Source organism: Peromyscus leucopus, chromosome 5 (assembly GCF_004664715.2).
Source record: "Peromyscus leucopus breed LL Stock chromosome 5, UCI_PerLeu_2.1, whole genome shotgun sequence".
NCBI classification, from domain to species: Eukaryota; Metazoa; Chordata; class Mammalia; order Rodentia; family Cricetidae; genus Peromyscus; species Peromyscus leucopus.
Genome location: NC_051067.1, coordinates 14,321,536 through 14,347,189, shown reverse-complemented (window position 1 = coordinate 14,347,189; position 25,654 = coordinate 14,321,536). Strand labels below are relative to the sequence as shown.

At 49.3% G+C, this 25,654-nt stretch overlaps 1 protein-coding gene across 6 annotated transcripts in view; it reads right to left on the bottom strand.

Annotated features, from left to right (window-relative positions):
• Fgd3 (FYVE, RhoGEF and PH domain containing 3) overlaps window positions 1-25,329 on the bottom strand; it is a 60,837-nt gene extending 35,508 nt beyond the window's left edge. The window contains exons 1-4 of one of the 6 annotated variants that reach the window (XM_037205743.1): window positions 15,314-15,825; window positions 13,370-13,497; window positions 3,531-3,668; window positions 1,932-2,406 (exon numbers count right to left, since the gene is read on the bottom strand). In XM_037205743.1, the coding sequence (XP_037061638.1) occupies window positions 1,932-2,360 (429 nt within the window). In that variant the 5' untranslated portion in view covers window positions 2,361-2,406; window positions 3,531-3,668; window positions 13,370-13,497; window positions 15,314-15,825. The other 5 variants (XM_028863836.2, XM_037205741.1, XM_037205745.1 and 2 more) reach the window with 5 other exon arrangements.
• Between the last annotated feature and the right edge of the window lie 325 nt (window positions 25,330-25,654).

Here is a 25,654-nt window from a genome sequence, read left to right as displayed (position 1 = left end):
AAAGGAAAGAACCCATTCCACAAAGTTGTCCTCTGACTCCCATACCCCTCCACACACTAAATAAATAACCATGTTTTAAAAAATTAAAAATAGCATGAGTTAGCTGTTTGAATCCTGGGACTTATGCAGGGACACTTGGCTCAGTCTGGGAGGCGGGGAATGGACCTGTCTGGACTGAGTCTACCAGGTCGACCCCGGTCCTCGGGGGAGACCTTGATCTGGAGGAGGTGGGAATGGGGGGTGGGCTGGGGGGAGGGGGGGGCGAGAGGGGGAGAACAGGGGAATCTTTGGCTATTATGTTGAACTGAATGGTGTTATAAAATAATAATAAAAAAATAAAAATTAAAAAATTAAAAATAACTATAAAAAGCATAATAAAATGATAAAAAGAATCACCAAGAAGATATCACAATATATGAAGTAAACTGTGACTACATTGGATGGAGAACAACAAATTAATAGCTAGAAGCCTCAATACCCAGCTTTCTGTAATGGGCAGAGAGATCCCATTCTAGGCAGAAGATCAGTAGGCAAGCGGAGGTCTTGGACAACACCATACATAATGCTCACCGGACAACCGTGCAGCATATGATGAACATTGCTCAGGACAGACCATGTGCTGCATAAAACAGGTCTTAACAAATTCAAGAAAGCGGAAATTATTCAAGATATCTTTTTCAGTCACAATGGAATAAAGCCAGAAAATGGAGAAAATCCACTGATATAGGCAAATTAAGGTCCCAGGGCAAGCTGGTGAACTCCACTAGCCAATGGGAGCACTGTAGGTCAAGGAGAGATCCTGCCTCAATAAATACAGTGGAGAGGGCTCCAGGAAGACACCCAGCATCAACTTAGGGCCTCCACGTGCATGCCCACACAGGTGCACATGCACCTGCATACAAAAGTACCCCCCCACATGTGAACACAGACACTCAAAAAACAAAGAAAGAAAGAAGTGCTGAGAATACAGTCAGTGACGTAGCACTTATCTATCATGTACAAGGTCCTGGGTTCATTCCCAGAACCAGAGAAACAATTATATATATACACAAACATCTTAAAACACCCTAACTGCACATATTGAGAAACTAGAAGAGCAAGAGCAGGCTAAGCCCAAGGCTAGGCTATAAGAAGGCAGGAAGTAAGAAAGATCAGAGCAGAGATAAAGGACAAAGAATGGAAAAACAATTTCAAAAGAGTAATCAAGTCAAAGTCGGCTTTTTGAAAAGCTAAAAAAAAAAAAAACCCTCACAAACTTTATCTAGGTTACCTTAGAAAACAGAGAGAAGACTCAGTTGCTGAAGTCAGAAATGAGAGAGGGGTGGTATTGTTACAATTGGTGATGTGAAGATAAAAAGGATACAAGAAAGTGAGCAATTATGTGCTAACAAGTTGTCCACCTTAAAAAAAATGAATGTTTAGAAATACTTGGCTATAAAGACTACTAAATCATGAAGAAATAAAAACATCTGGGAAAAAAAGCAATGAATAAGGACATTGAATCAATAATTTCAAAATTCCCAACAAAGGATAAGGGACAGGTGGCTTACTTACTTACAAATTCTACCAAACTTTCAAAGAATTGGTAACTATCTATATAACCTCTCTCTCTCTCTCTCTCTCTCTCTCTCTCTCTCTCTCTCTCTCTCTCTCTCTCTCTCTCACACACACACACACACACACACACACACACACACACACACACACACACACCAGTGAGGAAAAAACCACATTCAAGTGTCATGGATGAGCACACCCAAGGTTTCGGGGGCCCCATCTGGCCTGTTCTGGTAGACTCCATCCCAGGCGTTACCAGTGTGCGGAGTGAGTGTGTGGGTACATTTCCTGAGCACAGGTGTAGGTGTTACACAGTACAAATCTCCAGCGTTGCCCAGACACCCTGCGTTGGGTGTAGAGGAAGCGGGGCTTACCTGAGTCAAGCCAACATTCTCCTCTGGCCCGGAAGGGATGATCTTGGGGTCAGGTTCCTCACCCACACCACTATCTTCCTCCTCCTGGGGGGTGTCTTGTGGGACCTGGCTGTCCACAGCTGTCTCAGGGTGTAACCCCAGTATGGCAGGGCCTGGGGAGCCCCCACTGCCCTCTTCACAGGGGAAGTTCTCACTGGCCACACTGGAGGAAGGGCTGTCAATCCCACTGTCCCTGTTGGGGATCTTCATGGCACCACTTGGCTCCCCCAGAGAGCTGTCCCCTGCTGAAGCTGGAGCCCCTCGGTGAGCACCTGGCCCAATGGGAAGTGCTTGAAGCTTCCCCAGTGGGGAGCTTCTGGGTCCAGCACCAAGTACCCCGGGAGGGGCAATGGCTTCTTGGGGAGTTGAAGAGTTCCTGCCCAATTCCATCTTCACGGCCAAACTCACTGGGCTCGGCTGGGAGGCTGCCGGCTTCCTGTTGGGGAGAAAGAAGCCTGTTCAGCACAGTCACTGAAAGCAACCTCCAAAGAGTTAGCCTCAGCCAGACAGGGCAGGCTGGGGCTGTGTGGGAAATATTACTTCACAACACCCCATTGGCTTCAGTTGGGTCCGATGCAGACAGGCTTTGAGAGAACAGCAAAGGGAGTATGTTTTATCTGAAAAGTAAGGTTTTCACCCACATCAAAAAGTAATCCTAGGCTGGGCAGTGGTGGCACACGCCTTTAATCCCAGCACTCGGGAGGCAGAGGCAGGCGGATCTCTCTGAGTTCGAGGCCAGCCTGGTCTGCAAAGCGAGTTCCAGGAGAGGCGCAAAGCTACACAGAGAAACCCTGTCTCCAAAAACAAAAACAAAAAAAAAAAAAGTAATCCTTGGCCTGGGGAGTCAGTGGGTGAAGAGCTGCTGCTGTGCAAGAATGAGGACCCGAGGTCAGACACACAGCACCAACATTAAAAGTTGGGTGTGGTGGTACCTGACTGTGCCTGTAATCCCTATGTTAGGGGTGGGGGCTGGGGAGACAGTTGAATCCTCAGAACTCAATGGCCGGCCTAAAGAGTGAGATCTAGTGAGAAACCCTGCCTCAAAAAATAAGAGGGAGACACCGATGTGACCTCTGGCCTACATGCACGCACGCACGCACGCACGCACGCATGCACACATGCACGTGCGCACACATACACATGGGCGCACCCTACCCCCATCCACACAGAAGTAATCCTGTGGCATACTGTGTGGAAGAGAGGCTACTGGCCGTTTAATATATTTAAAATTCATGCACGAACCAGTGACAGAGGCAGCAGAAGGGGGGCGGCTTCCGTTTATAACACACCGCCGTGTCCGCACAGCTTTTTAAACCCCGGCGTTCTCAGGAGATGAAGCCAATGACCTGGGTGCGACAGGTAGTTCATGTGACGCTTGCACACCAGACAGGAGACAGAGTCAAGTGTCAACTCTCAGAGCTCAAGGAATTCATCAACAGCTCTGAGGAGGGTCAAAGGTGAGACTAGACTAGAGGGAGATAGACAGTCCCCCAAATCATCTTCTTGATGCTAAAGTGCAGCTTCAGGGGACCAAGGGGGCAGGAGACAACAGTCACTTACCTGTTAGCCCACGCTGTTGCCCAATGAGGCTGCCAGAGACAGACGCCTGCTTCCTCCTGGGACTGCCCAAGAGAGGCTAGAACAGTCTATTGGAAATCTCCTGCCCAGACCACTGGAAGTGGAGCTGTTTAGAAAGTACTGGAAAAACACAAAAGAGAACAGTGTTTGGAAGAGCCAGAGCCCAGTTCTAAAGAAAGACATTTGAGGCCCCCACCCAACATAGCAGACCCAGGACAGAACACAGGCTTCAGGCCCAGGAAGGCTCACCGTCAGCTTCTAAGACCACACACATGACCCAAGAAGAAAGGATGGTGCCAGGGTCGGTGCCCATGGGTGAGCAGTGCCCTGAAGTCAGGGATCAGCTGGAATGTGTAGGCAACACCCAGGTTTAGGAGAGTTGGGCACATCAGAGTCCTCCCTAGACCACACTGCCACCCAGACACACTCCTAATAACTCACTGTAGAGTTCCCACACGTACACACAGTAGTTTTCTTAAACACTCACACACAGTAGCTCTGCTATTCACACAGTAACGCACACATGCTCACACTCTACCAGACACACTCAGTGACACGTCCACACAGTGACCCCATTAGATACACTCAGTCAACGTACTCACACTGTTCCTCCACTGGGTACTGGGTAGCTCGGTGCTCATGCTGGCTCTCACACACTCACTGGCAGATACCGCCTGGCCCGCAGCTTCTTTCCTCACTTCCTTCTTCTCCGGAGAGCAGGGCCAGCACCATTGGTGCAGACGCCAGCCTCACACACTCTTGCGCACACAGGGAAAAGATGTCTGTCTGTCTTTGTCCTGGGGCTACACCTGACTGCCTTGCCTCTAGACAAGCAGAGTCAGAGGCGTTCCCCGTCTGTAGGAGCCGAAAGCCACTGGACGGAGCTCCTCCCATCCACATAGGCGCCTAAGCACCTTCCTGTGGCTAAACTACCTTGGGGTGGGCTTTTCTGTCAGTGACTCCAAAGTCATTTCAGGAAGACACTTTTCATTGGCTAGTGTCACATTCCTTTTTTTTTTCTTTAAAGGAAATAGCTTTATTACTCCGGTTACTATATAACAATGCCTCAAGGCCAAGAGCCTTAGGTGTCCAAACATCTGTTGTGGCTGGACTGTAAGTGAATTTACCTATTAAATTCAACCAGAAAGAAGTTTGTTGAGCATGCTCCAAGATGGTAGCAAGCTAAACAGTAACCAGAGTTCATGTTACATTCTTAGCAGGCTTGCTGGACAGAAATGTTAGACTTCCAAACAGAAAATACATGTTTTGCTGCATTCTTGTCATAGCACGGGAGATAAAACTTTCCAGAAGTCAGACATGACACAGCAATAAATTTTTTTTTTCCTTTGTAAGGAATGTCAGTTGAGTTCAGCCTCCGTGTGGTCAGAGGCTGCGATCTGGCCAAGTAGAGGCTGTCGTCCCCACAACAGGGGAGTTGGGCTTCTGGTCAAGACATGTGTTGGTGTTTGTGTGGGGGCCAGAGGTCAACAGTGAGTGTCTTGCTTAGTCTCTCTCCATCTTATTTAGACATGGCTCTCACTACACTTGAAGCTCAGTTTGGTTAGACTGGCTAATCATTCTTTATCTACCCGGTGCTGGGATTACAGGAACTTGGGGCCGTACCCAGCTTTTTATGTGGGTGCTGTGGACCTGAACTCAGGTTCTCATGTTGTACAGCAAGAACCTTCTAGCTGGGCCATCTTCCCATATCATGTTGGTTTTGAGACAAGGTCTCATGTCATCCAGGCTGCTGTCAAACCTGCTGAGTAGCCAAGACTGGCCTTTAACCCTTGATTCCCCTGCCTCTACCTCCCAAGTGCTGGGATGCTGGGTGTACACTATCCTGTCCAGCTCAGAAAGCAGGTTTATTTTTAGTGGAACCAACAGGGAATGGAGAAGAAAACACCCATTCCAAGTTGTGTGCTGTGTGCCACTGTATATACAATGGAGCATCTACAAGACCCCATCTCAGACTGCAGAGCCTTGAGACATGGGAACCAGTGGGTGAAACCTCTTGTCTCAGACGACTGCCTAAGGTCTATCGTGAGCCAGGGAGCAGGAAGGAGAGCCCAGTGGGCTCTCACAGGTGAGATGTCCAGTTGACTATGAAGGCTGACTGGGCTGACAGGACAAAGCCCTACAAAGAAGAGAGCTTCACAGAAAAAGACCCAGAGATCCGCAGAGATGCCTCCCGAGGACTGTTGAGTACTCATGGGTGGACACTTCAGAAGCCTGGACAAAGAACAGCCCCTCAGACGACCAGAGGGAACATTTACAATACCTACACAGGACAAGGTTCCTGTGACCACTGTCCAGCCTGAAAACCGCAGATCTGTAAGGTGTCAGGTCCAGTACTCAGGAGGGTCTTGTCTCAGTGGTAGGAGATCACTGACCTTCCAGTGGCCCACCACTTAAATCTTAACAGGAAGGCCAAACCATTTACAATTTAATTTTATCCTCGAAGAAAACTCTAAAATATCTAGCACCTAGCAAGGTAAAAACCGCAATGCCTGGCATATAATCAACAATTACCAGCAGGGTTGAGGATGTAGCTCCATTGGTAGAAGAGTTACGAAGTAGGCATGCCCTGGGTTCAGTCCCAGCACTACTAAACTGGATGTGGTGGTACACCCGAGTAATCACTCAGACTAGAAGGCAGGAGGGTTAAAGTTCAAGGTCATCCTTGGCTGTAGGGGAGGTTAGAGGCTAGTCTAAACTACATAGACCTTGTGTGGGGAAGAAAAAAAAAATCCCTCCTCCCAATTACCAGACACACATATAACCAGTCATGATGGAAAAAAACCAAACCAAAGCCCCAATCAGCTGACACTGACTCATAACTGACTTGGATGTTGGAAACGTCAGACAGGAATAATAAACTGTACTGGTCCTAAATCTAAGGATACTGACAGAGTAGCTGTGGGCAAGCCACTTTGGGTCCTTGCTTAAACTTCTCCTTGGCTTAACTTAATGGTTTCACATTGAAAACTCACCAAGGCCAGGTGGTGGTGGTGGTGGTGGTGGTGGTGGTGGTGGTGGTGGTGGTGGTGGTGGTGCATGCCCTTAGTCCCAGCACTTACTTGGGAGGCAGAGGCAGGCGGATCTCTGAATTCAAGGCCAGCCTGGTCTACACAGCCAGTTCCAGGAGAGCCAGGGCTACACAGAGAATCGTGTCTTGGGGGGTGAGGGTGGGAGAAAAAAAAAAGAAAATCCACGAAGTTCATATCATCAAGGAGAAAGCCCCAGGGTGCCTCGAGCCCACTCAGCCCAGGTAGGATAACCAGCACCCAGCATGATGAATGTCACCTCGTGACCCAGAGGAGCCTGGGAGTGATCAGTATTCATCATGGGCTCTCAGTCTAGGAGGGGCTCTAGTAGCTGCTGTTGTGGCCAAGGATCCCCACCCATCTGCTGAGAACACAGTAGGGGGGGCCTCACACCTTGGAATTGGGGGTGGGGTTAGTGGGACCTCAAGCAGGGCAGGGGTGTGAGGGCAAGCTAAGTGGAGAAGAAAGAAGACAACACAGTATCTTCCTCTTTTTTTTTTTTTTTTTTTTTTTTGAGACAGGCTGACTTCAAACTCAACATCCTTCTGCCTCAGTCTCCTCAGGACTGGGATTGCAGGCATAAGCCACCATGCTTAGAGGGAACAATTTCTTTTGAACCAAGAGGGGGAAAGCTCTGAGAATTCACATCAAGATGCCAAGGTCTCCCAACACCTGAGTTTACTCCTGGTTGGGTGGGGCACCAGGAGGAGTGTGGCCCTCAGAGGTCTGAGCCAGGAGAGAGCGCCCACCAACCTGTTTTTGAAGCCTTAACACACAGCTTTGGTTCCCTGGGTCACTGCCCCTTTTTCCTAGTCCTCCCCACAAGATCAAGGCCCAACTCTACATCCTGTCACCTAGGGTTGAGGCTAGGGACAGTGGAGGACCATCCTGGTGGCCCTGGTAGTATTACAGTTTCAGCACATGACTTTAGGAAAATGCAGGGATGGCTTTCTCATGGACTACAGTTCTAGGCCATAGACACCTCCCTGGTTGACAGATCCAGAGACAGGGGAGGGGGGATCAGAAGGCTAGAGTTCCCAGCATATCCAGGAGTGTGAAGTTCCCAGAGGCTCCAGCAGCCTGGTCTCATAGGAGGGCCTGTGTCGACACCCTCTGTTCCCACCTCAACCTAGAATCCAAGGCCTTGTGCATGCGAGGTTGTCATTTTACTTATGTGGTATACCTTCAGCCAATACATACATCTTCAAGGTAATGTGGCCCTTGCTAGCCCTAGGGTTTTGCATGTTGCTAGGTCCTGTATAGAGGCCTTATTTCCTAGAAAACAGGGGCTACACTTAGCCCTGGGTTCCCCAGAAGGGACACAGTATGGCCCTACACAGATTACTGAAGCCTGGGACAGCATACAACAACCCCACACCCAGATTAGCCATTTTGTTCATTTTTGGAAGCCCTAATAGGCAGTATGGCACATCCACCTGATGGGTTACTATCACCCGACACAGCTCTAGGCCTCTGTAATGAGCCCCTAGCCCACTCAGCTGTGGCAGGACACAGGGAGACTGAGTGCCAAGCACAGCAATCATCTGGGCCTGAAACTAGACTGACAGAAAATCACAGATTGCCAGTCCAGGAATGCATGAGGATTGGCCATCAGGGCTGCAGAACACCAAGGACGGAGCTACCTATTGCACAGGGTGGCTGTGTTTGGGAAGTCAAATCTGGGGACCTTTTCATGTAATTTTTTTTCTTTTTGGAGACAGAGTCTTACTATGCAGCCCTAGGTTGTCTGGAACTTGCTATAAAGCAAGCTAGCCTTGAGATGGCAGAGATCTGCCTGCCTCTGCTTTTTCAATGCTGGGATTAAAGGCCTGCATTGCCCACACCTGGCTCATTCAATCTTAAAATAAATTGACCATTATATCTACTTATATACTTTTTTAGGGGGGCAGGGGGTTTCTCTGTATAGTTTTGTGCCTTTCCTGGAACTCGCTTTGTAGACTAGGCTGGCCTCGAACTCACAGAGATCCGCCTGGCTCTGCCTCCCGAGTGCTGGGATTAAAGGCATGTGCCACCATCACCCAGCTACTTATATACTTTTGTGTGTATGCCATGTGGCAGTCAGAGGCAACTTTGTGGAGATTCTCTCCTTCCTCCATGTAGGCTCCAAGGCCACAAGACTGACCCAGCTTGTCAGTCTTGGCTGCAGGTGCCTTTACCTCTTCAGTCATCTTTCCATCTCACATTTAATCTTCTCATATCTGTGTTTACTCAATAGTTTTTGTTTGCTGTGTGTACATATGCATGTTTGTGTGTTCATGGTTGTATTCAGGGGCAGGGGGAGCATGAGTGTGATACAGCCTGAGTGTGGAAATCAGAGGTCAGCTTGTGGTGTGTTCTTTCCTTCTACTGTGAGGGTCTTGAGGCCAGAACTCAGCTCTTCAGGCTTGGCAGCAAGTACCTTCACCTGCTGAGCCGTCTTTTAGGCCGCCTGAATTCCATTCTTTCCGTTAGTTCAGGCTGCCTTCAGAACAAGCTCCTTGACTCATTATACAGTTCTCTCTGTTTGGAATTATGTTTGGCGATTTCCAATGTAAAAAGTAATGAAACAAGGTAGATGAGCAAGGTCTTCATGACAGCCTGAAACTGATTTTGTCCACACCACTGTCCACTCCCTTAGCTCTGATATTCTCCCAGGGCCTCCCTAAGACCTTTTGCACAAACTTTTCCTCATTAGGGAATAGGATTGGTCATCCCCTGCTTTATCTGGCCCTCAAACAGGTTTCTCCCCTCAAGAAGACACCCCATGACTCCCATATGCTCCATCCTGCTCTCTTCTCCCATTCAACCCCCCTCCCTGCTCTCCCCCAGGGCTTCTCTTCCCTGTACTTCACGATCCTCCTCATCTTCTCCTCATTGGCATGTCATTGAAAGAGAAGGAACCTGATCTCATCATGTGGCCCTCAGCCGGGCACATGAGACTCAATAGATATTTTGGGTAAACAAATGAATGGAGGAATTGGAATCAACATCTCAGTGAATGTTTAGAATCCTTCTAATATGTCTACATCCACACAGAGAAATATGCTTTGACAATTGGCAAATTTTGAAAACATAAAACTAAAAGTTCGATCATAAAAGGCAGCATTCCATCAGAAAGCAGACCTTCCTAGACTAGGCCCATCACATCACCATGCAGGAGAAAACTGGGACAGGGAAGGGGTCCAGACCATGACTCAACCTTACAAGGCCACAAGTCCAACTGTCAGGAGCTAAAAGCTGAGATACAAATCTGGGAGGACTTTGAGGACAGTCATGACCTAGAATACAGGCTCTGAGTGTCTTCTGTATACAGTGTATACAGGTTGCTCTATCTCTCACCTGAGTGTCCAAGTCATCCCACCTCACAGGACCTGAGTAGCCATGTCATCCACTTTTCAGGATCCAATAAACCAGTATATCTTCTTCACTAGACATGGGATCAGGTCATAGCATCTCAGAGGAACTGAGAGTCCATACCATTCCACTTTATAGGACTTGATTGCCCAGGTTTTCCCACTTCACAAGAGCTGAGTGCCAATGTGAGGGTAATAATTACAAGGAACTTAAATATTTCCTGTCAAAAGATTGATCACGGGAATGCAACCTTTGCAATGCTATTTGTAATCTCCCTCCCTTTAAAAACATTTGTTTACCTAAAGGTCCTACCCCCTTCCCAGAGTTTAATGGCCAGGGCAGAGGACCGACCCCTTGTTTCATTTCCTTCATTTTCTTTTCTTTTCTTTTCTTTTTTTTTTTTTTTTTTTTGGTTTTTCGAGACAGGGTTTTTCTGCGTAGCTTTGTGCCTTTCCTGGAGCTCACTTGGTAGCCCAGGCTGGCCTCGAACTCACAGAGATCCGCCTGGCTCTGCCTCCCGAGTGCTGGGATTAAAGGCGTGCGCCACCACCGCCCGGCCCTCATTTTCTTTACACTCAATTTTTTCCTCTCATTTTTTATTAGTTCTTTGAAAATTTCACACCTGTTTAATCAGAGTCTTCCTCTCCCCCAGTCCCTCCCACACCCACTCCCTTCTGTACCCACCCAAATTTGTTTCTCTTTTAGATTTTATTTATTTATTTATTTATTTATTTATTTTTGGTTTTTTGAGACAGGGTTTCTCTGTGTAGCTTTGGAGCCTTTCCTGGAACTCACTCTGTAGCCCAGGCTGGCCTCGAACTCACAGAGATCCGCCTGCCTCTGCCTCCTGAGTGCCAGGATTAAAGGCGTGCGCCACCACTGCCTGACCTCCTTTTGATTTTTAATCCATTAAGCCTGGTTTGTTCTGCTCATATGTTCTTGGATGTGTGGCCTTCTGCTGGAGCATTGTTGGCCTACCAGGGGCTACAGTCTTAAAAAAACCTACTCTCCCTCTCCCAGCCGCTATCAATTGCCAACAGCTCCTCCACTAGGAGTGAAACTGTGTGCCCACCTCCACTCTCCATCCTGGGTGTTTGTCTGGCTTGAATTTGCACAGATCTTACATATGTGGTGACAACCATTGTGAGTTCATATAGACAGCTGCCCTACTGTGTCCAGAAGACACTCCTTCCTTGTAGTCATCTACAAGGACACCTTTGGCTCTAACAATCTTTCCACTCCCTCTTCTGCAGTGATTCCAGAGCCTTGGAAGGAGGGGGTGACATACATGTCCCATGCAGGGCTGTGCATAATGGAACAGGAAGGATTCAACTGGGATGAGGGTGAGAGGACAAGGTAGAGGAGGGAATACAGGAAGGGATAAATAACACTAAAGACCTTTCAAAAAACTCATATGAAAGCCTGTTATACAAGCTTCTTTAAGCAAACACACACACACACACACACACACACACACACACACAGCAAGAGCGAGAGTGTGTGTGTGTGTGTGTGTGTGTGTGTGTGTGAGAGAGAGAGAGAGAGCTCCCCTATAATGGGGTGAGAATATCCCTACTAAACACCACAGGCTGATAAGTAAAATACCCAGTACCAGGAATGGGTTACCACTTATGGCATGGCACTGTTGGTCAATGAGGCCCCGTAGGCCTCCAAATATTACAGGCCAGTGTTATTGGTTACCCTACAGAATTTGATGGTTAAGACCCAGTTGCTAAAGATACCACATACTTGAAACATAAAACATGGAAGAAATAAAACCGACACTGACCTGGAAGTTTCATCCCGACTAGCTAGCTTTCACAGTGCTGGAAGCTGCTATGTGTGCTACCAGAGGAAAAAGTAATCATCCATCATACCCAGCTGTGCCCTGTGGGCTACCGTAACTGACTGGCCTGGAAAGGCATGCTCGCTATTGTAGTAGTGGCATGAACATCATGGGAATAAACAACTACTACCTGATTGAATTTAAGGCCCATTCCATGAGATGAAACCCATACCTGGCAGCATATCAGGCCAAGCAAGAGCCTGTGACTAGACATGTCATAGGCCTCAGGGAAGAACCTACAACTGCTATTCTGCCAAATAGCCATTGTATTAAACACACTCCTGATGACTTCTCAGACCCTTAGATTAATGCGTCTCTCAACCCTCATCAGAGAAGCTTCTATTTGCAGTAGGTAGCAATTAACACAGAGGCTCACAAACTTGCATCAAATTTTAAACTAGCCAATAGCAAGAAACATTGTGAGGTTGAACCTCTGCCAGTTGGGAAAAGACACAGTACCATTGCGTTAGGATAAAAACCTATCAAATAAAACCCTGCTCTATGTGCTTGCCACCCAGCAATGCATCCTTATGCAAAAGTAAAAGCTGCCTTGTCAACTTACTTTCACTTTGTCTGTGTGCTCTTTGTGGGTCCTTGGACTCCAGATTTCATTTCCAGCATAGGTCACCCCACTTCATAGGACCTGAGTGTCCAGATCACCCTGCTTTACAGGACCTGAACATCTAATTATCCTTCATCTCAAGAGGTTCAAAGGTGGGCAACAATATTGTAGTAGTGGGAAGGCAGCAAGTATTCGAAGTCATGTGAGGTATAGTCTCCATAGTAGGGTTCACTGGGGTGGGTGTTGGGGGAAGGACTTGAGACCAGTAAATTAAGTTCAATGCCAGTGTGAATGGCAGCCAGTGGGCCCAGCCCCATTTGGGGAGTCATTGAAACAGGGTCTCACTAATCAACTTAAAGGAAAGTCCAATGTGAGGCCCAGGTGCCACAGAGACCACCTGTTAATGATCATGGAAGAGGCTGTCCAGAGTCACAGCACCAGAGGGAAGAGAGGACCAGACCTCAAGATGGTCCGAGTGTCTGCTTCACTGTGGGTGCAAGGCATGACACTGGGCTGTAGGTGGCTGGGCTGTAGGTGGCTGGCCCTCAGCCCATCATGTTGCTGCCTCCATTTCACACAGGATCTGCTCTGTCACATTCCTCCCCACCAGCACAGACCTGCCATGTCTAACCCCTCATCCATCTGGTAGGTATCTGGGACACAGAGGATCCTGCACACAGAAGGAAGTGGCCACAATGAATGAAGGGCCTTCTCAGCTCTCATTTCCTTCCTGGCCTAGCTTGGTCCCTGGCCCCTGTCACTCACCCTGCCCAGATGCAGGCAGAGACAGGCCATCACACCATGGCTACCTCTGTGCTTTCTTCTGGCCTTGTTCATTGTTTTAACACACCCATCTCAGAGCCTCCTTGTAGCCGTGAGAACAGTCCACAAACCCAGTATCATCTGGGTTCGATATCTGCCCAACGCTGCTTTTAACTCCCTTCCCAGTCACTTTACAAAGAAGCCTCAGTTTTTCCATCTGTGCATGGCGGGGGGATCACAATCAGCCTACCTAGGGCCCATGAGAGGGTGCGGTGCAGTGGAAACTTCCTGAACACGCATCAAGACACTCAAAGTCCCTGTTGCAGTCCGTAGAGTTGCCTTTCATCACAGGGCAGCAGGGCCACGCTTCCCACTCATCTGTCAGGCCACGGAAGACAAGCTCATTTCAATGCTAATCTCATAATGAGCTCTTGACCTCTGCATGCGGAGTCCAGTGTGGCTCTGGGGCCCCTGCACACTGGGAGGTACCGATCCCTCCAGAAACAGAAGTCAGCCTCCACTTCTCCCCCAGGAGCAGAAGCAGGCTTCCTGGGGCCTGCAGCAGCCCAGTTGAGACTAACCACTTCCGCCTGTCCTTGCTGGGTCTGGCCCCACCCGTCCCCGCAAGCGCTTTGTAAATTATCAGCTCAGAGAGTTTATGTGGGGACGAACCAGTCCATTCACAGGCTTGGGGGCCCAGGATGAGCTGACAGAGTGCTCTGTGCCTGTTTCATCTCTCACAAAAGTGTGGCCCGGGGAGATAGCTCGGACAGTAAACCACTTGCTTTGCAAGCATAAGGACTTCAGTGTGATCCAGAGCACCCAGGTTAAGAACAAAAAACAGCCGAGTACAATGGCATGCTCTGGTCATCCCAGTGCTGAGGGTATAGGGACCGATCTGGGGCTCACTCGCCAGCCAGCCTACCAGGCCAATGAGAAGCCCTGTCTCAAAAACAGCAAGGTAGACAGGTCCTGGGAATAACACCTGAGATTGTCTTCTTGTCTTCTGGCTTACACACACACACACACACACACACACACACACACACACACACAGCTAGCAACGACCACCCTGGGTGTTAAGAAGGACCAGTCTAAAATGAGGCAGAGCTGCATAAGCTCTAAACCCAGCGAGCTTAACATCATTCAGAGTCCACTTTACAGACAAGGAAATGGAGGCCGAGTCTGAGAAGCTGCCCAAAGTCACAGTTCTGGGGCTCTACAACTGCCCGTTATCCTGTTCCTGGCTTTCTTTGTCCATCAGGGTCCTTCTCCTGTCCCTCCACAGCTGCTCATCATCTACCCCACTCACTGATCCCCAGATAATGGACAGGCTGGTCATCCACAATGACAGTGACTCTTGCTCTACACTCTCCACAGGTCCCAGAGCCCAGCTCTTCAAATACGCCCTGCCTCTCCGAGGGCCTCTGTGCCCTCTGCACCATGTGTGGCATCATAGTGTTAACATAATCACATTGTTCCATCTCTGCTGCTGTGATCCTGCCTCCTCTCAGGCTACCAGCCTCCTAAGGTACCACTGCTCATAGCTGCCCACGCATAGCTTGGGGGTCCCAAGGAGTCCTTGATGGGCTCAGCTTTCTTTCCTGGCAGTGTCCTGCTAGACAGATACATCTGTCAATACCTACACTGTAGATTCTAGAAGATTCCAGAGCCACCTGGATTGAGAAAGGCCTATCCCCCACTAAGGACTCACCTGGGACCACCTCCTCAGCTTAGAGAGAAAGGCCTGCTTTCTTTCCCCCAAGCCTGGAAGACAGGAGAGAGGCTGGAGGCACGGGAAATGGGGTCATCACTGCATGGGGTCATCCTTGGATCTGTGCCCCTCTTGAGCTTCGCTGACAGACTGTCCATCTCCTAAGCTTGAGCTGTGCCCTGTCTGCCAACGGCATGTCCAGTCTTCTGTAGTTACAGAAGCGTCTCTTGCTTACCATTCAATGCCTATAGCAACTCTGTCTTTCCACCAGTGTGAGCACTCAAAGACAACGGCATGAGATGAGAAGCCTCTAGCACTCCACGGCAACTTCCTGCCTTGAAAACATCTGTCTTCCTTGAATGGTTCCTGTTTGGCTTCTAGTGTTCCCCCACTACCCCCCCCCCCACCATACCCTCCCCTCCCGACACCAGACAATGTTTTAGGGCTCAACAAAGATCCCAGGAGTCAGTCTCCACTCACCGTTCTTCCAAGACCAGTCAGTCTGTGTCTCTCCTCCAGAGCTGAACTCACTCAAGGACAAAACCCAACTTCCTCTTTCTAATTTTTGCAATATTGGTCACAAAACAGTGGCGTATTTGCATTTCCGTAGCAATGACGCAACGTGAGAGGAGGTTGGTTAGCTGTTTCTAAAGGGCCTGATCTGCTTGTGGTGGGATGACTTCGAAAGCGTAATCCTTAGTCACAACCATACCAGGCTCCTGGCTCCGCAGCAGCAGCCAGGGCTGAGTTCAAGTTTAACAAGTTGCCGGGCGAGGACCACTGCAGCCCCGCCTCCTGCATCTGGCTTGGTGTGCTTCTCTGAGCAGACCTGAGATCGAGCCAAAAGAGGATGCACCAGGAGACAGGTGACCCAGGCCAGACAGACTCAGAAGCCAGACTTGGTCGTCTTCAAACCTTGGTGGGTGGGACAGTGAAATGGCTACAGAAGGCTGGAAGAGGCAGACCCCACGACTGAAAGACTGTTTCAAGGTGACTCCAAGAGGCCTGGAGAACCTCTGGTGAGCTGGCTGATGAGGTCTGCCCAGCAGGGTTGAGTACTGCCTCTTCCAGTCAGCCCTAAGGGGAAGGCCCCCTCATTAGCTCAGGAAGTCAATAAATAATGGGGACATTTGCCTCCATTTTAGATTTTTTTTTTTTCCAAGACAGTTTCTCTATGTAGCTCTGGCTAGCCTTGAACTCAGAGATCTGTCTTCCTCTGCCTCCTAAATGCTGGGATTAAAGGTGTGCAACACCATGCCTGGTTAGTAATGCCTTTTTAATCTATCCTAAACTTTTTGTTTGTTTTGGATTTTGTTAAGACAATCTTACCAAGTAGTCCAGGATGGCCTTGAATTCACCGGGTGGTCCAAACTGCTTTGAATTTACACTGTTTCAGTTTTTCAAATGCTGGGATTTCTACTGTGCACCACTGCATCAGCTCATCTTAAATTCTGTGTATGTGTGCAGGTACACGTGTGCATGTGTGTGCGCGCACCTGTGTGTGGAGTCCAAAAGTCAAAGCTAAATGTCTTCCTCAGTTTCTCTCCACCTTACGTATTTGGCACTAACTCAACCTGGGATCAATCAACATGGCTAGACTGGCAGGCCAGCAACCCCTCAAGGAGCCTTCTGTCTCTGCCTCCCTAGTATTGGGATTACAGGTGTGTGCTACTTACTGCACCAGACTTTCCCCGTGGGTGCTGGGGATTGAACTCAGGTCCTCATGCTTGTACTGAGCCATCTCCTCAATCCTCTAAACTCCTGTTTTGTTCAGCTAATTAGTTGTGTGTATATGAATGTGTGCATGCATGCAGGGATGTAATGCACCTGTATGCACTTGCACCTGGAAGCCAGGGGACAAGCCCGGGCATCGTTCTTCAGGATGCTGTCCATCCATTTTTTAAAAGCAGGGTTTCTCACTGGACTGTGAAAGCTAGGGCTGGCTGGCCAGCAAGCCCCAGGGATCTGCCTGGCTCTGCCTCTCCAGTGCTGAGATGACAAGTGTGTGCACCACACCCAGATTTTTTTTTAAATTTTATTTATTTTATTTTACAATACCATTCAGTTCTACATATCAGCCACGGGTTCCCCTATTCTCCCCCTCCCACCCCCTCCCCTTACCCTCAGCCCACCCCCCATTCCCACCTCCTCCTGGGCAAATCCTCCCCCTGAGGACTGCGATCAACCTGGTAGACTCAGTTCAGGCAGGTCCAGTCCCTTCCTCCCAGACTGAGCCAAGTGTCCCTGCATAAGCTCCAGGTTTCAAACAGCCAACTCCTGCAATGAGCACCACACCCAGATTTTTAATGTGGGCTCTAGGGGCCAAACCCAGGTCCTCAAGTCTGCAAGGTGAGCACTGTACCCTTCAGAAGCTGAAGAGTGAGGTGATGCAGAGCTGTTACAGGTTCTTTCTGACTCTATTAGCCACTGTGGTGGGTCAGGGGCATGACACAAAGCTGCTGTGTGCAGAAGTGATATGCTACAGTGGTCAAGATCTCCAGGAGCTCGAACCTCAGCATGTCCTTGGTAGGATGGAACTTCTCAGAGCCTCAATTCTTTCATAAAATGGAGAGGTGTGTGTGTTAGAGGTGTTGTGAGGAAAGAGGTCTAGCCCAGGCAAGTAACCTGAAAAATCTTAGTCCTGTCTGAATCTCCATTGCTGGGCTGTCAGCATCTGGCCCAGAGGCCTTTGCTTCACTCCCTGAAGGGCCATGTCCCCTGAGGCGGCCGCCTTGGGCCAGCCAGGTGCTTCCAACTCAGGCCAGGAAGCACAGCACCTGTCCTCTGACACAGTATAATTGTCCCTCTGCTGCCACACCCTGAGCCTGGAGGCCAGCAGTGGAATCCCACCAGAACTGGGAACCATCCCATTGGGAACACGGAATCAGGTGGAGGAAGTCAAGATGAGCAGCAGCACATCAGGCCAGATGTGAAGACTGGAGAAAAGAGCTTCAGAGCAAGTGAGAGAAGAGAGTGAAGGAGAACCCCGTGGCTTAAAAACAAAGCAGAGGCCAGAGGTGGTGGCGCTCGCCCTTAATCCCAGCACTCAGGAGGCAGAGGCAGCCAGCCTGGTCTACATACCCATTTCCAAGCCAGCTGGGGACACATAATAAAACTCTGCCTCAAAAAAAAGCCAGAACCGAGGGAGGCCCTAATGCCCTCTTGTTCCCAAGTGGGAGGAAACAGTGCCTCTACTTGGGGTAACACCTCTAAAAAGGACCCCATGATGGTCTATATCCTGACAAACTCTTACATAGCCCCTCCCACTATGAACCACCCATAAATGCTAGTGTCCGTAAATTAAGCCTGCACAGGTGGCCAGGTGACTTCTTGACGAGGTCATACACAGTACTGCAGTTTTTGTTGGGGCAGGGTAGACTTGGTCTCCGTGTTGGAAGGGTATTCAAGCAGCCCTGAGGAGACACGTGTGTGGAAGAAACTGAGACCCCAGCCAACAGCCAGCTCCAACTTGCCCTGAATGAATGAATGAATGAATGACCTATCTTGGAAGATGCTCATCTCAGCCACCATCTGACTGTATCCAGAGCCAACTTGTACCCAAATTCCTGGTCAGTCAAACTAAGCAGAGGTAATAGATTCACTACTGTGTGTGTGTGTGTGTGTGTGTGTGTGTGTGTGTGTGTGTGTAGAAGATGCTTAAGCAGCAGTAGATACATGGTACAATGTTTTCATCAGGAAAAGAGCAAGGAGGTGACCTGAGGTCCAAGGAGGGAAGCTCCTCGCAAGGTAGAAGATGTTCACTGGGAAGTAAGGGCACATATTCCAATTTTTCTAATCATTCTGCCTGGAGTACATGAGACTAATGGCCCAACAGATCCACAGCCCTGCAGTGCTCCTGATGTGTTAATTGTGTATCACTGAGACACTGTACCCAGCAGGAGCAACTGAAGGGAGGAGGGACCTATCTGGGCCAAAGGCTTCTAGGTTCACAGTCCATGAGTCCATCATGGCAGTGGGAATGTGTCAGAATGCTTCACACGATGCTGAGCAGGAAGCAGAGGGTGTGGCTGGAAGGAGCTAAGGATAATACACATCCAAGGGATGCCCCCAGTGACTGACACTTCCTCCACCTAGGTCCCACCTGCCAAAGGTTTACAGTCTCCCAAAATAACTCCCCCGGCTATGAACTAGGAATCTAACGCTAACCGGCCAGGCATAGTGACACAAACTTGTTATCCCATCACTGTAGGGGTGGAGAAAGGAAGATCAGCTCAAGGTTGTCCTTGGCTACATACTGAGTTTGAGGCCAGCCTAGATAACGTGGGACCCTGTCTCAAAAACTGAGACAAACACATGAACTTGTGATTCACACCATAACACGGTGGACAAGAAGGCCTGTGAATGCTATTCAGTCTCAAGGACCCTGAAGAACTTCACAGAGTCAGTGGCTCCTCGGAGGAAGACCACATGGGCTCCAGGCTCCCCCTGAGATGTCCATCGGAGGTGTTTCCCTCTTCTGCCAAGCAGCTCACTGCACAGGAGGCAACTCCCAGGAGGAAGGACTCCTGTTCCTGGGCCCCTAGATTGCCTGTGGGATCCCTAAGCCTTACTTTCTAGAAAGCTAGCAATGACTTAGGGAGGCCAGGCCTCTAGCTCAGGCTCCTCTACAAAGATCAAAAGCCAAGGAGCTGTAAACTCGGGGACTAAAAGGGGCCTCGATGAGACAGCCCTGGAGCAGAGACCTGCCAACAGGGGAATGTACTCGGAAAATGCCACTTTCTGGGAATCCCCACAGGGGAGGTCCAATTGCCAGGACAGACCCCACAACTGAGGCTGAGAGCCAAATGCCATTACCTGATTGGTCAATAACCCTTTAAAAATCAGCTGCTAGACACAGAACATACAACAGGCCCCAAAGGCAGTTTCTGGAGAAGGAAAGACACTGAGACCTTTCTCAGCAAGGAACCCCCCATATGAGCCCTTCTGTTCATTTCTTGGGGTCACAGCCTGTCACTCTAGCCACAAGGGAATGCCTTTCTCAATTACCCATCTATTTTTGGGAATGAGAGTCACAAATCCCAAATCCTTCCTGGAACCCTTCAGAATCCAAGTGTCAGGCAAAATATTCAAGAGCTTCTCACCTTTCCATATGGTATTTCCATAAAATAAATACCGGACCAGCAAGCAGAAGGGTGGAAACCCTCCTGTTACTTCCAAGAGGCTTGGACAGGGAGCGTCTTTGCCTGTATGTGTGTGTGTGTGTGTGTGCATGTTCATCTATGTGTGGCCACATCTATGTGCATATGCATGTGGAGGTCAGAGGTCAATCTCAGGTGTCATTCCTTAGGTGCTGAACACCTTTTCTCTCCCTTCCCCTCTTTTTCTGACACAAAGTCTCACTATGTAGTCCAGCTGCCCTGGAACTCTCTAGGTAGACAGGCTAGCCTTGAACTCACAGAGATCCACCTGCTTCTATGGACATACCTTTAACCCACCCCCACCCCTTGAGTTCTGGGATTAAAGGTACGTGCCATCATGCCCGGATCACCTTTTCTGTTTTGACACAGTCTCTACTGGCTTAGAATTTGTCAAGTAAGTTAGGATGCCTGTAAGGATTCGGTCCTTAATTGCGTCATCAGCCTGCAACGACGTTCTAGCCTAAAAAAATGGGTGGGCCCTCTGTGAGTCCCTCTTTCCTTTCCACTCCTTCCTTCCTTCCGTCTGTCCTCTCTTTCCCTCTCTCTCTCTCTCCCCCCACCCCAATAAAGCTCTAAAAAGGTAACCATGGCTGTGATTCTTCCGATCAGCACTCTCCTCCGCCGGCATGGCCACCGAGCAGTGCGTGACTTAACCAACAATGCCTGACTATTGAACCCCAAAGATCCACCTGTCTTCACCTCTCGAGCACTGGGATTACAAACTGGTGACATCATGCCTGTGGGGGTGGGGGAAGGGGGAGCCATCAGCCCAGATCAGGTATGTTCCTCAATTTCTGTGCCTGAGTGTTTTGCCTGTACGCATGTATGTCTGTGGCATGTGTACCATGTGCACACGGTGCCCTCAGAGGCCAGAAGAAGGTGTTAGACTTCCTGGAGCTGGGGTTACAGATGGTTGTGAGCCACTATGTGGATGCTGGGGACCGAATCCTAGCTGTCTGGAAGAGCAGCAAGTGCTCTTAACCTCAGCTCTCTAGCCCCTACCTTACTGTTTTTTTTTGACGTGAGTGGTAGGGATGGAAACTCGACCTCATGTTACACAACAGGCATTTTACTGACTGCGCCATCTCCCAGCTCATGCCCAGCTCATGCCCAGCTCCTTTTACGTAAGATCTGAGGATTGTTCTCAGGTCCTTGTATTCGCAAGGCAAGCACTTTACAGACTAGGCTACCTTCCCAGCCCCAGACACCCTTACCAGCTTCCCGGTCCAACAGCTAAACTCCCGTGGAATGACAGACAGTCAGACCCAGGAAGAAAAAAAGCTTCCGGGGTCACTTGTGTGACTGTGATGAGCATTCAGTAATTTTTGTTTTCTTCTCAAAGTTCCTCAATAACTCATAAATTTCACAGCGATTAATTCACAATATTTGTAATCAAGAGAAAAGCCAATCCATTTAAAAATAAGAGCACAAAACTTCTGGTTGTTTATCCAAGATCCCCAGCCCAGAGCTCTTGCACAAGAGCCAGCCGTCTCCATGTCTGTTTATGTATGGAGATTTTAATTCCTACTTCACTACCCTTACATTTCCCTAAGGAAAAATGTAGCCAAGAAACCAGAAGCGGGATGCTGAGAGTGAGTCCTTTTCTGAAAACATTTTTTTTTTTTTCTTTTAGAAAGCTTTCTAGGTCATCGTAAACTGCAATGGCATTCAGGTCGGGAGTGAACGATATTTCCCAAACTTTGACATAATTTTACCCATGCTTGCCTTTTCCTCTCGGGAAGTAGCCACAGGGTGCTCAAACCTGTATGCAAAGGTCTGTGTGTGATGTCAGCCAAGCTCATTGACCTTGGATGGGCCCTTCACTCCAACTAGGTCATGAGAGTAGCTATTAATCAGGCTTTTCTTCACCTCTTGATCTTAAAAAAAAAAAAAAAAAAAAAAAAAAAAAAGCTTTTTCAAATACTTGACAGTTCAGTCATCTTAGCCCACAGAGCATTTAGCACTGAACTGAAGAGGCAACACCAGCTCAGTGCCTAAGTGAAGTGGCATTTTGAGAGCTTACCAGACAGGGGGCATAATTACAGGGTGACTCTGGCAGTCACTCCGATAACATTTGAGCCTGAAGTGAAAGCAATTGCTTCTTCCTACTTACAACAAAAAGCTCTGATGTGTCTGCCCTTCACACGAAGTCTATGACTCGTGTCCCCCCCCCCTTTACACTATAAGAAAAAAAGCATCGAAGCATAAATAGAGAGTGATCCATAAAAGCTAAGGCACTAAAGGGGTGGCCACGCCCCTCCTCCATCAGGCGCTGAATAGGCCATAATTCCAGCATTGTTCCGGTGCAGCTGCGAGGCGTCAGCCAGGAACACACTCTGAAGCCTGAGTGACGCTGGAACCTGCCTCTACTCTGTCTCCGATCCAGACATTAAATCCTGTCAAATGGTTATTTTTACCACCACTTGGACCCAACCTTTACTCTTCACTCTTTATCCTCAGCTCCTCCCTAAGCAAAAACTGCTCAGGGGTCGATAGCAGGTGTGAACCTAGAGGGTTGCTTTCAACAGGATGAGGCTGAGCTGGGAAGCTGGGGCTGTGGAGAACTGGGAAAAAACGGAGCTGTCATCAACTGAGGATGGCCACAGCAGTGCTGTAAGAGCTATCTAGAAGGAGGGAGATGGGGAGAGAGAAGGAAAGAAGAAGGGAGGGAGAAAAGCAGAAAGGAAGGATGGATGGATTCTATTCGCTAGTTTTCTAACTGGTCATCGATGGGCTAGTTAAGCCCCTGCAGTAAGGACAAGGCTTTTTGGACATAGGGAGATTAAAAGTTCCTCAGCTAGGCTGGGGATGTGGCTCCGTTGGTATAGTGTTTTCATGGGACAGCATGCATGAAGCACTGGGTTCAAGCCCCAGAATGTATGAACTGGGCATGGTGATACTCACATGAAATCCCAGCTCCTGAGAGTTGGAAGCAGGAAGATCAGTAATTCAAAAATCATCTTTGGCTACAAAGCAACTTTGAGAACAACCTGAACTCCATGAGGCTGACTCAAACAGAGTTCCCCAGCAGACTGTGGGAGGGGAGCAGGCTAACCCCTCGCTGGCTCACACAGATCTGTAATGGGCCCAGATGGCTGCGCCTTCACTGGCACACAGGGGACTGTGATGGGCACCCAGGGACAGGTGCAGGTCTGGACAGGGCAGCCATCAGTCTCTTCCCTCTTCCTGGACACATCTCTGCAAGCAAGCTTCTTACCTCTCATGGGACCATTGGCCACGGAGACACATATGGGGCCTCAGATGCCCCTGGAATGCTGAGCTCATTCTGGGTCTAATGGCCCCTATGCAGCCTCCCTCCCTGAGAGACAGTGTATGCCCCAGTGGCACCGATCTGTGGCTGCAGGGATGAGATGGCATCCATTAGCTTAGTAAATGGACACAGATATGTGTGGCCTCCCCCAAGCCTGGAGGTGGGGAGCTCGTATCAGACCCAGCTGCCAGCCACTCATGGCACAAATATACCCTTGGCTCTTCCACGCCACAGAAAGCTGCCAGTAAGTGACACATGATCCTATTACAGTCGATGCTCTGACCCCAAGGTCACATGTGTGTAACCCAGTCTTCCAAAACAGTGCCGGCCAACAACAGACTGACTCTCACCAAGAGCCTGAGACAAGCCCTCACTTTGCAGATAAGGAAACGCTTTCCTGAGCCTGAGCTCTGAGTCCCTGGGCTCAAGGATGTGGAGACGCCCTGGGGCCTAGCTCAACCCTGGGGCAGAGGGACTGGGAACCAGCTGCCCGCCCTAGATAACCCTGGTTTTCAGGACTCAAAGCCAGATGTCCTTCAGTGGACCACCCCCTGCACCAGAACAAGGTCAGGAAAGGAAGAGCCATAGATTGTGGCCAAGAACTGCTTGGGTCACCCCTGCACAGATCCCTGCACAGAACTCTCTAGCTGTCTTAATTTACAGATTGATATAGAGCAGTGGTTCTCCACCTCCCCAATGCTGTGACCCCTTAATACTGTTCCTCATGTTGTGGTGACCCGCCCCCCAGCCATAAAATTATTTTCGTCGCTGCTTCACAACTGCAGTGAATGAACTGTTATGGATCATAATGGAAAAAGCTGATATGCAGATGGTCTTAGGCAAGCCCGGTAAAAGGGTCTTTCAACCCTTTTAAAGGGGTCACGCCCCACAGGTTGAGAACCACTGATATAGAGCCTAAGAGTCACACAGCTGAGCCGGATACTGTAGTGTTATGTCCATAATCTCAGCCCTTGAAAGGTAGAGGATTTGGAGTTCCAACGCCACTACATGTGAGTATGAGGCTAGCCTAGGTTACATGTGACTGTCTTGTCTCATTAAAAACAAGGAACGGAGGGAGGAGTGGAGGAAGGAGAGGAGGGATGGGGAGGAAGGAAGAAAAAAAGGAAGGAGGAAAGGGTGAGTGTGCCTGAGGCAACCTGGAGTGTCCAGAGGTCTGCAGCAGAAAGTGCAGACAGGCCGCCACCCCGCGTGGCCTTTGACAAAGTTTCCCCCTTGATCACGTAAAGAGCAAGTTTCTTTCCACGATCCTCCAGTTCCCCACAGAAAAGCCAAAGACCCCTTTTTCCCCGGTTTACTTTCACTCTCTTTAGAGGTGACTCTCAGGGAGAGCAGCACCTAGTAACACTAACGAAAAGAAAAGGGTGTAAAAAGGTGCTAGTGCCCTGACACGGGGTCCCACCGTCAAAGGGGACCTTACCGGCAACGATAACATTATTCAAGTACACTATTTTACCTTCCTGTCCATTTGAAAACAAAATCAAAGAGTGGACCAAGGGTGGAGAAATCTCATCAAAACCTACCACATATTGTTCAATAAACACTTAGATAATTAATTCTGTGTGGAGCTGAGGACCCCAGAATCACAGCAGACAGCCCTGGTGGCCTCCCAACAGCCTCACTCAGGAGGCTTCAAATTACACACCCTCCTCCTCAGAAAGAGTCCTACCAGCTCCACCCCTTGGAAATTAGCCACACAGACCCCAAACCAGGTCCCAAAGCCACTTGAAATCCAGGGTACTTACCGACTTCCTTTGGGAATGAAAGTCATTTTAAAACAAACAAGAGGAGCCCGTGCCTTCTGTGGCCCTGAGCAGGCAACCTTGGAGGCTGGCACACTTTCAGAGGGACAGCTTCCGCAGGAGCTCCACTGGGTCCCAGAGGGCAACAAGCAGATGTCAAGAGCTGAGCTGTGCTTCCAGGGCCTGATGGGCCCCGCCTGGGGTCTTGTGGGTGGTCCTGCCTCCCTGGCAGCGCCCTCGTCTTCTGCTGGCCACAGCTGCAGAGACTGAGCCCTGACAAAGCCAGCATGTGGAGAGCTAGGGAGGCAGGCGGGCGGGGCTCAGCCCGGGATGCCACAGACTGGTCCCCATAGCAACACTGCCGAGGAGCTAGGCTGGTGGTGCCGAGCTGGTAGCGAGTGGGGCAGTGGCCTGGGTAAGCAGGAATCCATGTGGTTTTGGGCTCCAGGAGGGCACAGGAAAAAAAGGCTACTTATTATTCCTGACACCATCACCCACCTACCACTTCTGACAGACTCAGGGTCCTGAAGCTGCAGAGATCTTTAAATACTCTTAATATCACAGACAACTCCTTTTCGTGGTGCAGGGACACTTGACTCTGTGTAAAGGAGGCTATAGTGAAAATAAGTGT